Source organism: Terrapene carolina, unplaced genomic scaffold (genome assembly GCF_002925995.2).
Source record: "Terrapene carolina triunguis isolate 2854851 unplaced genomic scaffold, T_m_triunguis-2.0 Scaffold234, whole genome shotgun sequence".
Taxonomy (NCBI): Eukaryota; Metazoa; Chordata; order Testudines; family Emydidae; genus Terrapene; species Terrapene triunguis.
The window spans coordinates 8,488,284-8,505,181 of record NW_020664585.1 but is presented as its reverse complement, the minus strand read 5'-3'; the positions used below and the strand labels follow the sequence as shown (position 1 = coordinate 8,505,181).

The 16,898-nt window shown below is 53.4% G+C and overlaps 1 protein-coding gene across 1 annotated transcript in view; it reads left to right on the top strand.

Moving 5' to 3' along the window:
• The window catches only part of NCOR2 (nuclear receptor corepressor 2), a 392,352-nt gene extending 376,621 nt beyond the window's left edge, over positions 1-15,731 (top strand). The window contains exons 40-47 of the mRNA XM_024196814.3: positions 1,325-1,476; positions 1,847-2,040; positions 3,286-3,435; positions 4,804-4,949; positions 6,734-6,787; positions 10,952-11,185; positions 13,884-14,066; positions 14,399-15,731. Of these exons, the coding sequence (XP_024052582.2) occupies positions 1,325-1,476; positions 1,847-2,040; positions 3,286-3,435; positions 4,804-4,949; positions 6,734-6,787; positions 10,952-11,185; positions 13,884-14,066; positions 14,399-14,574 (1,289 nt within the window). The 3' untranslated portion in view covers positions 14,575-15,731. The remainder of the gene's footprint in view (positions 1-1,324; positions 1,477-1,846; positions 2,041-3,285; positions 3,436-4,803; positions 4,950-6,733; positions 6,788-10,951; positions 11,186-13,883; positions 14,067-14,398) is intronic.
• The last annotated feature ends 1,167 nt before the right edge of the window (positions 15,732-16,898 follow it).

The window sequence follows — 16,898 nt, the reverse complement described above, 5'->3', positions numbered from 1 at the left end:
AGTCGAAGGCTGCCAGGCAAAATATGTGAGGCTCTGTCCCCTTCCCCTTTGTGGGTGAGGAATTTCCCTCTTCCCCCGCATAGTGGGCTGTGTCCGCACCAACCTGCGTTCCCTGAAATCTCCCCCTGGGACTACGCTTGTCTTAGCGGTGGGCAGATTCAGGGAACCGAGGCTGGTGGTGGCAAGATGAATGGAGGGACCCATCAGGAAGCTTCTGCCTTGCAAAGATCCGTCCGTGTCCTTGAGAAGGAGGTTGGCCTTGCCACTGACACTCTGGATGGGGGCTCAGGAGATCTGGGTTCAGTTCCTGGCTCCGCCATGGGCTTCCCCTGAGACCTTGGCTGGGTCACTCTCTCGTCCCGTCCCCGTCCCCCCCCTTCCTCTGCCCTCTCCATTTAGACGGTGAGCTCTTCAGGGCAGGGACTCTCGTTCACACGGCGTGTGTACAAGCACCTAGGACAAGGGGGCCCTGATTGGGCCTCTGAGCGCTACCCAGTGTGAGCAATAACGCTGCCAGGCTGGCGCCAGTGCGTGGTGACAGGCAAGAGCTGAAGGCAGGGAGCAGGGAATGGGCGTTGGCTGGCCGTGCTGCAGGGAAGTGTTCATTCCCTTCTGGGCTGGGGTGAGGCGCACAGACGACAGGCTGAGAGGGAGGAGGAAATGTGCGGGGAGGCAGGAGAAGCTTAGAAGGAGGGTGGGATGTGTTGGTAGCCGAGGGCCCATCGATCTCCGTTTGCAACTGGCTGGGCGTGTTTTGCTGGAGCTGCCACCAGCGTTTGAAGAATAACCTTAGCGCGCCGTGGGCTTATCAGCCTCCCATTGGCAGTTCCTGACAGCAGACTGGTACAGGGAACTGCGGCTCTGCCAAGGAATGTCTCGTTAGTATATTAGCTAACGGCGGCTGCTTTACATGCCTGGGGGATAGCGCTTTTCATGGGAGCTTTCCAGAGCACTCCATAAATATTAATTAATTACCCGGGAGCACCTCAGTGCCCCGCCTGATTAATAAATATTATCAGCCCCATTTTAAAGATGGGGAAACAGAGGCACAGAGAGCTTAAGTGACTTATCCAGAGTTGCACAGCTAGTCACTGGCAGAGTGGGGGATAGAGCCCAGGTCTCCTGACTCCCAGTTCCTTGTGTAACCCCTAAACCAAATTCCCTGGAGCGGCATCTCTGGCTTCTTTCATAACAAGTAAGTAGCATAGTTTAAAAAAACAGTTTGATTGACGAGCGGAAGGGCAGAACAGAGGGTCTGTGCTGGGCAGGCGGAGGCGCTGTGTGATTGCCCTGGGTTGTCATGACTGGTTCTTTCCTTTCACAGCCTCCCTGAAGCTCTCTGCAGCAGAAGCAGCTCACATGCAGCACCTGCGCCAGTTGCCCGAAGGCCAGCAATCCCCATGCCAGCTGCTGCAGTCGTCCCAGAACATCAAAGGCCACCAGCAGCGGGTGGTCACGCTGGCTCAGCACATCAGCGTAATCAGCCTCTCTCTCCTCTTCCCGTCCAGGGGTTGTTCTGGGGCGTCTCCGTCAGCGGAGAATGGGCCAGGAGTGGAGTCAGGAGCCTTGGTGGCAGACCCGGGGGGTGGTGGTAGCAGCAGGTCACCTCGCTCTGCGGCAACCCCTCTGGCCTTTTGCTTTTGGAGGCAGCAGAGTGCTGCAGAGAAGCCCAGGGGAGAAGGGTGCTTTCCGTCCTCCTGCCTATAAGGACCAGCCAACAAAACTAGGAGGGGAGAAATAACTAGGGCTCAGCGCCAGAGCGTGCCCTCCCATCCCTGCCACATAAACTACAGGCCAGTGAAAGGTCGCAGACAGAAGTGCTGACTCAAGGCGTTGCTTCTTCTAGGAGGTTATCACACAAGACTACACGCGCCATCATCCTCAGCAGCTCAACTCCCACCTCCAGACCCCGGTGTACTCCTTCCCTGGGGCCATGTGTCCCGTGCTGGACCTGCGAAGGACGCCCAGTGAGGCTTACATCCAGCCGCAGGAGCATGCTCCGGCCTCCAGAATCTCCCCGCAGAGCGAGGGAGACAAGAGGTGAGCTCAGCATCAGATCGGGACCGCTATGAGCTATGGCTCATGCTCACTCTCTTCAGCGGTCTCTGCACCAGGGGGAAAGGGAGCGTTCGGAACACGTGGGAACGAACACAGGCAAACTTCCCGGTGGAGACAGGGCACGTTGTAGTTTTAACGCGGCTTAGCTGGTCACCGGGAGTTCCAGGCACCCCCGGTAGGGTTCACATCGACCGGCTAATGCAGCTTGCCCCGGCCACGCAGAGATTTTAACGTGGTCGTGATCATGCTTTTAAAACACGCAAACAACCGAGCCCTAATCCTGAGCTTTCTCCAGAGCCTGGCTGTTCTTAGGACAGTTCCCTGCAGGACCCGTCTCTCCCTGCACCTAGTTCCCTCTGCCCCAGAGACACTCTCCGCTCTCCCAGATAGCCCAGACTAGGGCTAAGTGGACTCACCTGCCAGCATGAGCAGCCAGAAATAGCAACTTTCTTATGCAGGGGTCTAGCTCTGGATATTAGGGTAACGCGGGAGCAGAGCCCTGCATTTCCTCTGCAGGGTGCTAGAATCTGCCCCCTGTTGGTTGCAAGAGGAAACAACGTGCTCAGTACTAAAAATAAAACCAAGGAGAAAATAACAACAACAAAACCCCTAGAGAAAGTTCCTGACGGCTCCTGCTCATCTTTGTCCCTGGTGATTGGTGGAGTTTTGAGCCCTTGTACTTGCCAGCTAGCCATATTAGTGCTTTCGGAGGGTGCAGGAATGTCCTCTGTGCTCCTAGAGACTGTCACAATGTGTTAACACTGCAGCAAGAGAACACGAACTCTCTGGACTCTGCAGGTCCATACCTTCGAAGGGTTAATTCTCCGTAATGTCAATAGAGGAGTTTAGATGAGGCCCCGCTCGCTGCAAATGCAGGACATCGCCCCGGGTAGAGGATGTACTGATAGGACACTTGATCTGAGCCACAAAGTCCCAGGGTTAGTTCCTCTGTTTTTGCAGTGTAACTATATTAGGGCCAATTGCAGGATTACATACGAGTTGGCTACAGCTTTGAGACCTGTCTAAATTTAATCCTTACGATATAGGTGTGTAGTTCAGAAACACACAAAGCGACAAAAACGTGCAACTTAAGGGTAACATTAAGGGCTTGGGTGGTTGGTTTCCCCCTTCTCCATGACACTCCAGTTTGCAGAAGGGTTTTAATCCCTCTGTGCAGCGGTTAAGAGCATTGTAATGAATAACAGCGTCTCACTATACCATCCTCAGATCTCCTGAGCAGAGCAAAGCGTCTGTGGGGAGTGCACCAGATGACTGCATCGAGCCTGTCTCGCCACCAGACGGCATGGGAGAGCCGGAGCACACAAGGAGCACCTCGTACCCAATCTTGTACCGAGAGGGAGAACAGTCAGAGCAGAGGTAACCACAGGAGATGGGGAATGTGGACTCTTCCTGCCTGGCCGGGGGTTACAGCACAAAAGCAATACTCTGGGGTCTTCCTTCCCCTGAGCGTTCTACTCTGAGCGCTTTGGGGGCAGAGCTGGGGCACAGACCTTTACCCTCCAATGGTAACCTGTTGTCACTCTATGCTGCCTGCCCTTGAGCGCTCTGGGTCCGGCCTGGAGTGGCTGCCTGAGCTGACTGCCAGCTTTCTTCATTTATATTGCTGCTGGGGTTGGATATGCCACCAAAGAACAGGGGTGACGGATTAACTCGCTTTGCAACCTCTTCCCGAAGTCCTCCCCTCTGACTGCCAGCGCCCGGGAGCAGCGCTTTGCGTCCCATCTGTGGCTGTCCAAGCATAGTTCGTTAACTCTCCCAACCCCTCTGCGCAAAGTATTTGACCCCTGCTGCAGGGTGGTAGACGCAGGGCCGGCTCTGGCTTTTTTGCTGCCTCAGGCAAAAAAGCCTCCCGCCGCCCACCCCCCCCATCTCCCGGCGGGGAGCGCGGCAGGGGAGGGCGCCGAGCCCGGCCGCGGCCCCGCTCTCCCCGACCGGCCGGAGCGCCGGGGAGGGCGCCGAGCCCGCCGCGGCTCCGCTCTCCCTGGCGGCAGGAGCGCCGGGGGGAGGGCGGCGAGCCCCCCACGGGCCCCACTCTCCCTGGCCGGCTGGAGCGCCGCGGGGAGGGCGGCGAGCCCAGTCGCGGCCCCGCTCTCGGGCCTGAGCGCCGCCCCCCTCCAGGTGCCGCCCCAAGCACATGCCTGGTAGGCTGGTGCCTGGAGCCGGCCCTGGGTAGACGGCGGCTGAGTGACTTTCCCCAAGGTCACATGCAGAGGCAGTGTCAGGAGTGGAACCCAGGTGTCCTGACTCCTTCCAATTTTTTCCTGCAGCTCAGGGCCAGCCTGTCCTGGCAGCTCAGAGATCCCCTGCCCTAGTCCTCAGTCTCTCCCAAGGTGCCTTACCAGGTAATCTTTCTGCTCCGGTGATTGGCTGAGCAGAAAGAATTCACTTCCAGGGTAGGGGATTTCGGGGCCCAGAGGAGAATTTTGTTGGGGCCCGTGACTCTAGGGTAAGAAGAACTAGGCCAGAAGTGTTTCTCTTCCAGCCAAGAGACGTTTTATGGTCTGGACCTCCTGGGGGAATAAGCCACACTGTATTTAGGGGCCTTTGATCAGTCTCAAATTGAAGACAACCTGACTCCTAAGTCTAAGCTAGAAAGCCCCCAATATCTGGATGGCCTGAGGGCTGGTTCAAAGCATCGGGTGGCTAATGGGATAGGGGCTCTATAGACAGAAGGGCGTAGAGTGGGCCCTCTGCAGCCATTGCTGATCGCCTTTTGCTTCACAGAATGGGTTCCAAATCCCCAGGAAACAACACCCAGCCCCCAGCCTTCTTCAGCAAACTGACCGAGAGCAACTCCGCCATGGTGAAATCCAAGAAGCAGGAGATCATCAAAAAGCTCGGCACGACCAACAGGAGCGAAACGGAGTACAGTAAGGCTTCCAGGCTGGGGCTTTCACGCAGCAGCCGCCGGAGGGAGCGGGGTGGGATGAAGACTCCTTGCAAAACCAAAGGGAGAGGGAATTCCAAAGTAGCCTTCTTTCTGACATGATTTAAAGGGACAGGAGCCCACCTCCCAGACTTGAGCAGTCTGAAGCCAGTTTCGTCTGGGGATGAGAATTTGCTGCCCCATGCTCTTATCCTATCCATGCAGTTGCGTATTGTTAAATACAGATGCGTAAGCACATCCTGTGCCTCTCCTGCATACAAGTACCGTGCCTGTGTGTGGCCGGGCGTGTTGGGAACCGTCTTAGTTCAGTGTCTTCCCACTGCACAGATCTGTCAGAGAGAGGAATGGGGCGGGGAGTTCTGCTGATGGGGAAAAGAGATAGAAAGGCAGGTGACTTGGGGGCCTTAAGGATGGGTCATGGCCCTGTATTGTGATGGCCATTTATGTCAGATATACCCCTCTGCCACTGCAAGCCGCATTGGTAGTGCCGGCAGCTAGCCGGGCTCTATGAGGTGCCTCTCAGAAGCCTGTCCTTTCTCTGGGGCTGTCAGTCCAGCACCACTCACCGGCACTGAACGACCTCAATAGGAACTAACTAACAAGTGGAGATTAGAGGAGTCTTAAGAGCTATTGACGTTTTTAATGACTGTCCAGCCAGCCTGAATTCTGCCTCCTGAAGATGTATCTGTCAGACCCGACATCAATATTGGTACAGCTCTGAAAAAACACCCAGCCTGACTTGTAGTCGAAATTCATCCCATTCCTTCATTAGCCGCTAATAGAGTAGATAGGATCATAATTTAATTTAGCTCAGCATTATACAGTCAATACTAATTCAATTTGAATCCATCGTGTAACAGCTGCGTTGGATAAGAAGGACCAAGCTGTCTCGTCCTGTGTATGTTGTTACCATAATCCAACCACGTTGTTAGGTTCCTTGGGGGATGCATGGTTGACCTCCCACTCGTTTCTTTATCGGGGAGAAATATACAGAAATAGGAAACGCCTTGTGTTTAATGAGAACTGCTGTTATTCTAAGGAAAGCGATACCCAAGTCAAATAGCTCAGCTAAGAGGGAAAATATTGACTTAGTATTTCCCCCTCGCTGAATGCATGAACAAAAACTCCTCTTTGGGAATAGGGGATTGAGCCTTTGGAAACGCCTCGAGAAAGCTCTGGGTTTTGTACCCCTGCTTAACCTCCCAGAGGGCAGGATCTTGGGGTGGAGGGAGACAGGAGTGCACTTGTGGACATCAACATGACTCTCTGGAGCTGTGCTGCATTAATGCCAGTAGGTTTAGACCTGTACCCGTGGTTCTCTGTTGCCATCTCTGGTCCACTTGGTGAGAGCAGCGTTCTCCCATGCATCCAACTTCCCAAACCGCCACTCCTTGCCTGTCAGGCCACCTGGAAGGGCTTTACAGGCCACTGATGATCCATGGGCCATACTTGGAGAACCTCTGATGTTGATTGGCATGGCCAGGGCTTGCTCATTATCTTGGAGTTGTGTGTCTGGGGGTAGCGTTGCTTTAAAAACAGAGATAATACTTCCTAGTCCCAAACCATCATTCCTTGCCCCACCCACCCACAACTTGAACTTGGCCTGGGATTTTGTCAGTGTGGGTAATGTAATGTAGGTGCCAGGACTCAAACTGCATGTCCCATGATCCTCTGGGGTTGAGGAAGTGTTAGGAAGGAAAAGCTCCCCTAGGAGTTAACCGTTGTGCGCTGCAGTTCATACTGAGGGACTTCTTTGTCTTCCTCCAGATGTTGGACAGCCTGGGACAGAGATTTTCAACATGCCAGCAATTACTGGAGCAGGTAACAGTCCCGATAGATCTTTATCGTATGTCATACTCTGCCACACGCCACACAGAATTCACAGCCTGAGAAGAGGAGGTTCAGCGGGTTCCGGTGTCGTTTATTGAAATAAGATACAGTATATTCCTGGTGGGAAAGATTGGAGGCGGGAGAATATGTGCCTACGGCCCTTCCCTGCTTTGGAAGCTGCTCTGTTGGGCTGCAGGCTACAAAGGCCTAGTCCTTTTAAAGCCTCCAGGTTGTCAGAATTTGAGGAGACATAAAAACTTAGATCCGGCAGGGCTTTGGCCTGGGATCTGTTGGATTGGGAAGAAACCATGTGACGCCAGCAGGGAGGATGCTGTAGGGAAGCAGTATCTTTAAATGGACTCTTACTGGCAGAGGGCCGGCAGCATAAGGGACAGACTCTGCCGCCGTGAAGAGGTGTGAGGTGACAGAGCCAGTGTTCATGTAGGAGCATGAGCTGGCAAACGGGAAGGCTGGAGCTAGAATCAGAGGGAGAGGGAACAGTACGCTTTAGCTCAACCACACGTGATGGGCTGGATGCAGGGATCAGTGGGTGAGGTTCTCTGGCATGTGCTAGGCGGGAGGTCAGACTAGATGATCATGCTGGTCCCATCTGGTGTTGGCAGCAGAATTCAGGTCCTTGAACGGTGCTACAATCCCAGCCCAAAACTCGGGAGAGGCTGCCCACCGTTCCCAGCAGACTTCTTGTTTGATTTTCCCAGATGTGTGTCTTGCTGAAAGCAGAAAGTCCCCACGTGTCTAAACCATTGAGTGGCTGGTTGGGCGGGGTGATGTCCCAGGTTTTATCCAGGGGACACTACATCAGGCACACTGATTTGTTAATACTTGCTGAAGGGACACATGCCGGACAAAGCAATGACCATCTGAGCCCAGAGGGTGGGGGAGAGAGAGAGAAGACAGGCTCAGATGTTGGTTCCTATATGTACAAAAAAACATTACTCTGAAACTAAGGAGCCTTCAGGCTTAAAGCCTAGATCAGTAACAATATCAGCTGCATATGCTTTGCCAAGTTAATACTTGGTTAGGCCTGGCATTTTGCAAGGCGCTGTACGCTCCACAAAAGTAAAGACCGTCCGTGTTCTGAAGAGCTTCCTGTCTAAACGACAGGCACAAGGACAGTGCAGTGCCCCAAGAACTCCAGGACTGAGACCTGATGGGGAAAGGGGAATGGCTGCGGATAGTCTTAAATGAAGGGAGAATGGCAACTCAGCAGAGCAGGACCAGAAGGTCACGCCACACGCTGCGGGGGCATTGTGGTTCTGCAGAGCATGGCACACAGTTCCGCCGTTGAGAGCCGAGCCTGCCCGGGGGATGAGGAGTGAGTGGGGCTGGCCAGGTTCAGAGGAGGACAACAGTGCATCCACCCAGGTGGGCCAGCAGAAATTTCCCTGTGGGTTGCTGTCATGGGAACAGAGGTCCCACCTTGTTACTGAGAGGGGACAGCCTTGGCTTTTTAGAGGCAGTAGTCACCTTTGCCTCCAGGAGCTCTATTTGGGAAAGAAGAGCGTAGGAATCACCGCAGGCCCAGAGCCCTAAAGTTCTACCTGCCCCACAGGCGTTTGCCGTTGAGTGACAGTGAGCTCCTGTGCGAAAAAGACCTTTGCTCCCTTCCTGCAGGACAGTGGTTCTGGAAGTGGAGGGACCGTACTTCCATACGGGAGCGCACTGCAGGGCTCCAAAGAGCCGAGTCCATGACTCCTAGCTCTGCGTGTCTCTCTCTCTCTGTGTCTCCAAGCTCTTCAGCATTAAAGGAGACATTCAAGCTGCCAGGAGCTGCTGCTCCTCCCCACTCCAGCACCACACGAGGAGTCAAGGCCGGTGCCAGTGTCCCTGTTACACTGCATAGCAACAGGGGAGCCCAGCAGCCCTGGACAGTGAGGCCTCTTCCTTCCCCACTGAGAGAAAAACCAGCTCCAGGGGGTTCCCAGAATCCTCCCCCTGCAGCTGAGGGGAATCTGCTTCTCAAATGATGGCCTGTCTTTCCTCAGGCCGCCCCTGGGGGCGCAGGCTCCGGTTTCATTTGCAGCCCCTGAGCTGCTTCTGTAACAGGCTTGCCCTTCCCAGCTCAGATGTGTGTCTTTTCAGATGTCAGAGGCTACTGGAGCAGGGCTGCTCTCCACCCTTCATCTCCAGAGGCTTCTTTTTCCACACAGTGTATAAATAACCTGTGGAAAACGCTGCAGGATTTTATCGAGGCCCCGCGGAGAGCATTTCCAAAAGGGATTAGGCATTGATAGGGTCGAGAACAGCACCGGAGTTACAGGGACTGGAATAGGACTGGGAGCAGCAGTCAGGGCTTGTCCCAGCTCTGCCACTGGCTTGCTGGGTGACCTTGGCAAGTCGCTTCACCTCACAGGGCCTCCGTTTCCCCTTCTGTGCAATGGGTACAGCAGGGCCTGCTTCCCAAGGGAGTTGGGGGGGGCTTCCTTCTTAGCTGGAGTGCACTCTGCGCCCCTCAGCTGAAGTGCGCTGTATACATATGCAGCACTATGTAGCACGCTTCATGAGTCAGACAGACCGAGCTAGCGTATCCTGTTCGTTTGCTTTCTGTATCAAACCAAAACCTACAGCCCTCCTAGCGGAGTCCCCTCTCTAAGAACATGAACTTCAGTGGCTTTACGCCGGGACTGGTCTTTTTGCAGAATGCCTAGAAATGGTTAAACTTCCCAGGGACCTGCACTGTCCCCAGACCCCACCGTTCGGTCGAAAGGCCGGCATCGGCCATGGGTTCTCCCCCCACCCCGCTCTATGCTGGGGAGCTAGGCCCATGCCCACTGGGCGTTCCCACCTTTTTTTGTTTGATCCAAGAGCTCCGTAAGCCCCGAGTTTCTGTGGTATCTGCATGGCAGAGGCTGCTGGCAATGGTGTTATCTGCCTTAGAAAAGCTTCCCAGTAAGCGTTAGTATTGGGGGAGGGAGGCGGTGACCAAAGAGCCAGTTTTTGACCCTGCACAGTGGTTAAGCTGACTCACGCCGGCAGCCGAACCAGGTGGATCCCTTTAGCTGTGAGCTAGGCGCATTGGGGGCAGGGGGTTGCGTGTCCTTGTCTGTGTCAGCGGGAGCTCGGGTGTGAGCTGGGAAGTGTTGCAGGGAAAAGCCTGTGGTTAAGGGTTGTTCTGCGGGGCTGAGCGAAGGAGAAGGGCAAACCCTCGGGAGTGTTTGGGACACTAGCCCAGAGTGTGTGTGCTGGGAGCTGGGCGGGGATGCTGCCCATTCGCAGGGGGAGTGCACGCTCCCCTGCATCAGATACAAGGAGGGGGCACCATGGCTGCAGCATTCCTATTGAGAGAGGAGAATTGCTCTGCGGGCAGGAGAGGGGGCTGCAGGCACCAAAGTGGGGATTAAGGAAACACGGCATTTTATTTTCTTGCCTGTATTTTGACTCTGTAAGTTTTGCCCTTGCTCGTTTCCTGTAACCGACGCATTGGGAATGATGGTCCCATGGCTGAGCGAGTGCCCTACGGTCCCTGTGCGGCGCTGCACCATAACTGCATGGCTTCTGATGACTCACAAGCACTCAGACACATCACTGCGTTTTCTGCATCCTGTTTCCTAATGACATTTGACCTGTAGATGTGGGGGTCTGGGCCCCGTGGGCGGTGGAGTCCGGACTACAGATGGTGCAGGGGGCTGGGAAGGAATTAATCAGCACGGGGAAGCATTCTCTCCTCTTGGCCTTCCCCCCCACCAGACCCAGTAGAGAACAACTCCACAGGAGAGCTAGGGCAATTCCCCGGCAGGTCGTTGCTGGGCCGTGTGCCCACGAGGCACTGCCAAGCTCAGGATCCATGCCCTGCAGCCTGTCACTCCTCAGCTATTGAGGCATCGGGGTCTCCATTGAAATTTTTTTTTTTTAAATCACTCCCATCCCCAGATTCTTCCTCACTCAGCAAGTTGTTTTCTAACTCCCCACCCCCCCAGCTCCCGCCAAGCCCTGGGGCGGGGCGGGGGGACGGAGTGCACTGCAGAGCTTAAAAACAATATGACAAATTTTGTTGCTTTGCAAGAATGTGCTGACTGTTTGTTTCTTCCCTTCTCCCTTGTCTCCTTTCTCCCCCCCCCCCCTTTCTTCTTATTTGGTTTCCCCCCAACCCATCTCCCACCCCTCACCTCTCCTTCCCCTTTCCGTATCTCCCAGGGCTAATCAGTTGTAGAAGCCAGTCGGTTCAAGAAAATTCCAGTACCAACATGGGGTTGGAGGCAATAATTAGGAAGGCCCTAATGGGTAAATATGACGAGCAGTGGGAAGAGCGCTCGCCTCTCAGTGCCAATGCCAATGCTTTTAACTCTCTGAATGCCAGTGCAAGCGTGCCCGCTGCTATGCCCATAACCGCTGCTGACGGACGGAATGACGACATGCGCTCCTTGCCAGGTCTGCAGCCCTTTCCACCTTCGCCATTTCTCAGTGTTGTTCATTCTTTTTTTTTTTTTATCCTCTTTGTTTTGTGTTTTCCCTTCGAGCTTTGTGAATTTGCTGATTAATCCTGAAATCTTTTACGTTCATGTCGTAGCCTGAAAGGGGCTGTTGCTTTTTCTCTAAAACACTGACCGGGCTCTTTTCCTTGTTTAATCTCCTTTTCTTCTTATGATGTCAAGGTTTATTTAAAAAAAAAGACCCTGCACGGAAAGACACTGCAGAGAAATGTGCATTTCAAACAAATCCCAAGCCCGAGCGAGGATCCTGATTCAGCAAGGCCTTTAAGCCTCCCTGCTGAGCAAAGCATTTAAATTTGCTTAAGGCGTCCTCTGCTTCAGTTAAAGCACTTGATTGAAATCAAGTCCTTGAATGCTTTGCTGAATCAGGGCCTGAGATTGTATGGCCCCAAAAGAGATACTCACCCAGTGAGAAATCCATGCTCCTCTCGGTAGATATGTGCCCCCTGAATAAAAATAGTGCTTTAAAACACACACACCCCAGTGCGGGAATCAGGGAAGGGACGTTTGGGGCACTGGAGGTAGAGAAGCACAAAGTTTTCCATTCCCCTCCAGCCCAGGTGTCCCTAGCTCCGGGGACAGGGCTGTGTGATCCCCGCAGTGCCAGGGGAAATGACCTCATTCGGATGACAGAAGGGCTCGTGGTTAACCTCCCATGTACCCGCCAGGGGGAGTCTTCACCTGCCCTCGGCTGGGTTGATGGTTAACCACAGTTGTAGATCGGCTCCAGGCATTTCTTTAGCTGTCAGTGTTGCCTGCCCACCATTCAGCCCCTGCGAAGGCCTGGCGCTGGATCTGTCGCTCTGCTCTGGAAGACAGCCTGGCTCGCTGGTGGAGCGGTGCGAATGGCAATCCCCAAAACAGCCATGGCTGGGGAGAGATGCCGTGTCAGGGGACAACAGAGGGAGGCATTTGGAATGGGAGGGAAGCCTCAAGGCAGCTGAGAATGGTGGGATAAGGCAGAACCCTCGGAAATCCGGAGTGGGGAGCATCCCTGCTGAGGCCAGAAGACATAGACCCACTGCTCCTCCCGCCCCATGCCACGAATCGGGCATCCCAGGATGTGAGAACATGGCTTGCAAGCCTGTGCAGCAGGTGAAATGCAAGGAATTGCCCCTGGCTTCAGGGTTGGGCCATTGTACAGCTCTGGCAACGGCCATTCCCACGAATCTCCCCATGCCACTAGGGGACACGGAGGAGGGTAGAATCAGAAATGTGGGCAGGGAGTGGGCAGCCCGTCATTCCCCCAAATACCAATTGATTTGCCATCCACATGGGTCAACATGATGCTCTAGTTCCAGAAGCATTGAGTTACACCTCGTCCCTGGCTAGGCAGGGACGGAGAACAGGGAGCTGTGCTGCTTATCCTTCACTGGCATTGTCCCCACTGGGAATTCACCAGAACAGAGCTCTTCAGGCAGAGCCATGCAGAGGTTTTGAGAGCCTGGGACAAAATCTGAAAGTGAGGCCCCTACCCTTCCAAAAGCCATTACCATGGAGTAAAAGGGAACTCAGGGGCGGGGGGGTTGGAGAGCGAGCTCACCCCACAGCAGCAACTCCCATCCTGCAGGGCTGGGCCCAGCTCCGGGCGTTGCGGCCTGGTGCATGAGGTCACAGCACCACTCAGGTTTGGCCTGACTGTCCCTCTATCAGGACAGGGGCGGTCAGGTGAGGGTTGAGTGAGTGATGGTGTAACCCCGGGCCCCAGGTCGTAGTGCTACTCAAATTCCATGGGCGTGGGGGGCAGGGCAAACTGCCCCCTTTGTGCTCCCGGACGGCCCTGCATTCAGGCTGTCTGTAGAGAGGGAAGAGGAGCATGTGGGTGCCTGTTCCTTCTCACACGCAGTCCCTGTCCTACTGAGTCACTCAAGGCCCCTGGCACTGGGTTTTAGATGTTCAATGAGCTGCTCCCCAGTCCCTTGCAGAAAAGAGGCCAGGCCAGGCCAGCAGGCAGACACTCTTCATCAGCCAACCCTCTCCTTGGGCCAGACCCTTCAGTGCGTCCAAGTGTGCAACCCCCAGGCCGGACATAAGCTGCTGCAGCTTGCTTCATGGTAGCAGGTGAGTTCAACAAGGAGCCAACAAGGCCCTGGGGTGGCTTGGGGGATAAATCGGGGAAGTATTTGGCCCTTTGAGCCTGTCCGTTGCAGCTGCAGTAGCTTCTTCGTTCCAGCAGAGGGTCTTGAAGTCCTTGGGCCTTTTAGCAAAGGGTCAATATGAGTTTGCTGGTAGAACGCCCTAAATACCTGTGCACTCTTGTAGCATGGGAAAACCTGCCCATTTCTGGCTGGGAAATGCCGAGAACGCTGTTCTGTACCATTCCCCGCTGAGATGTCTGCCGTGAAGGTTAGCGGATGCTAAGCGTCCTGTACCTCTAGTGGTACCTGAAGGCAGAACCTGCCGTTCTGAATATGCAAGAGACGTAGATCAAGCTCCTAGTGATATTGGGGACTTATCCAGAGACACCTTAAAGGGGCCAGACCTTGAGGAGGTGCTGAGCACCCCCCTTTGAAAATCAGGCTCCTTTAAGGCGTCTCCAGTCAGGCACCCAAAATCACGAGTGGCTTTTGTGGCCGTGGCCGTGTGGCGTGTGTCTCCAGCGATCAGTTTGAAAAGCAGGGTGCTTCTCTTTGCAGGAGGAGGAGGAGGGAAGCCAAAGATTGCTGCCAGACCTAACAGCCGCAAGGCCAAGTCTCCAGCGCCGGGCCTGTCCTCCGGAGAGAGACCACCATCTGTTTCTTCCGTTCATTCGGAGGGGGACTGTAACAGGAGGACACCGCTAACCAGTCGAGTCTGGGAGGACAGGCCTTCGTCTGCAGGTAGCGCAGCGCTGCCCCCTGGGGGCTTTGGCTCTGCACTCTGCCAGGGGTGGGAGGGTGAGATTGCCTCCCCAGACAGACACCCGGGTCAGCGTCAGCTGAGTCGTCCCCTTAGGGAAGTTACTGCTTATTATACCTAGGGAGACCCCCATCTCACTCTTGACCCCACAGGCCCTGCTGCTCTTCCATCCCTGGGCCTCCCTTCCCTGCCAGTTGTGCTGAATTGCAAGGGGCCTCTCTGACACTGACTAGGGGGCTGGTGAGTGAATTCCCCACCCTGGGCCACCTTTTGGACCATGCTGAGTTTCTCCTTCCCTTCTGCCCCTATTCAGGTTCCACGCCATTTCCATACAATCCACTGACAATGAGGCTTCCAACCGGCGTGGTGACAGCCCCGCCGCCAGCGTCCATTCCACAAGGGAACTCCATCGGCCAGCACCACGCCTGGGAGGAGGAGCCCAAGCCCCTGCTCTGCTCCCAGTACGAAACGCTCTCAGACAGTGAATGAACGAAAGAGAGGGAGGAGAAGAGTGGACACGCGTGGGTAACGAGCTGGCCAAGGTGAACTCCGACCGTATCAGTCCATGGCGCTGTCAGCAAAGAAGCCGGAGCAGCGCTTTTCCAATCGGTCCATTTCTCACATCAGGAAATTTCTGAATCCTCTTCAGTCTAAAGCCTTAAGACAGCCAGCTGGAACCCAGCCTAGTTCTCTTTCCAGCACTGGTGTCCTCACGCAGCAGCTGAGAGCTTGAGATACAGTCTGTGAACAGCTGATGGGAGGTGGGAGGAAGCTCCAAAGGAGGCAATCGCTCACTGAATCCCAGTTGTTTACTCAGGGGAGACCAGCTGGTGCTCCAGTTCTACTCCTTAGATTCGTTGAGAACGAGGAAACCCATGTTGGGAGGAGAGCGAGCGTGCTTGGGTGCATGTGCATATACTATATGTGTGTGCGCCTAGGCACACATATAGCGTGTATTCTCTGCCTGCACACCCGTGTTGCCTGCTATCGAGTACTTGAAATAGGATTAGACTGCCCTCCCCCAGCCTCCAGGTTGTTCCATGCATTTATCAGCCCACAGGCTGCGCCACTGAATTATAAAATCAAAGGGGCCCCATTTTGTTCCTCTTGGGCTGCTTGGGATGTTCCTTTTACAGGCATCCCCTGCATGGGATTAACTTCCCCAGCAGGCCCCGGAAAAGCTTAAACAAATAAAAATTACGGGGGGGGAGGGAACTAAGGATCCATTTAACAACAACAACAAAAGTCCTTCTGAGCGAGAAATCCTTGGTTTATCTTGTAATCAAAAGAAGTTCCCCATATTGTGGTGCATTAATCTGCAGCTGAAGGGACTCCATTGCTCGAAGTGCATTGTTTCCCGAATGGTGAGAAAAAGCAATTGTAAATGATGTATTGGTCTACAGGGTATATTTTTGATACCTTCAGTGAATTATGTCAAGATGTTTGACGTGAGGAAGGACTTAAAACAGTGTTACGTGCTGCTTTCAGTCTCGGCTCCTGGAAAAGAGGTTCTGTTATTGCGTGCAAGATTTGACGAGTTTGTCCATTGTATGGAAATGTAAAAAAGGTCTCGTTGATCCATCACAGTTGTCTGTACGTCAGTAGAATGTATTAACTTAGTTAAAAAAAAAAAAATGTTGCCACAACTGCAGGGCCTCCTCATTATTACATATACTGCTCTTAAGCCAAGAGGAATTTTCTTCTCCTTACAGAGCTTTTCTCTCTGGCACGGAGATCTCAAGGGAGCCTTTCCGAAGACCTTGTCAATGTTTTTGTTTGCAGTGGGAGGGGATTCGTGAGAAACTTAAAACGTTTGTATTGTATTTTTCTGATGCACATGAACGCTCTGCTTTATATTATTTTTCATTCCATGATGTTGGATCATATCTGCAGTTACACGGTTCAAGAACAAAATATTAGACTTTTGTTTTTCCTTCACTTCTGTTTTCTCACTCTGGGGATTTGGGGGGGAAAAAAGATGATGTATTAAATGCTTTGCATTCTGCACGCTAGAGGAAAGAAGACCAGGACATAGACTTTCTGCCTCTCCCATTGCCTGTTGGAACAGACAGCTGCTGTGTTACAGAATATCTCTGATCTGCTAGGAGTATATTGAAGAAAAAGGTTCACATTGTCACACTATCGATGGGGTTTTTTCCCGACACTGTCCCAAGGGTGATTCTAATTTCAAAGCAACAGAAAGATTGTATGTGGTGGTTGGTTGGGGTGTTTTTACAATGTGCAGGTTTTTAACATTCGCAGACATTTGTGTCTTTTCTGTTGCGTTTTTTTGTTTGTTTTTTAAACGCGCAAAATATTTGGAAGTGTTTATGTTCCCCGGGTGTAACTGCTGGTGTGGCATAGCTCAGAAGCAAAAAGTTGACAGCTGACGTTTTGGGTATAATATTTTACAAACAAGTCGTAGGTTCTGCTGGGTGAAGTTCAAATTCATCCCATCTTTCCCCCTGATAGCCCTTTTAAAAAACAATTACCCTGTCAGAACAGCCTAGCGCTGTAGTAATAGTGAGGTCAGCTGCAGTGTCTTGCCAAAAACGTTGGCAATTTTTTAATGAGACATGGACACGCTTTTCACCGAAATGTTTGCCAGAAATCCATCCCATTTTTGACTGGTGCTGGAAGAGAAAAAAATGTGATTTGTCACAAAAAACGTTGCCAGTTTTCAGCTAGCTCTGGAGACTTAGACCTTTCAATGTAGCTTTTTTCTGTTTGCATAAGGGATCCAAGCTTTGTCAGCCACCGTTCGACTAGACCTCAGCTGTACCTGCAGTAGGTGACAGCAAGAGGAAATAAAC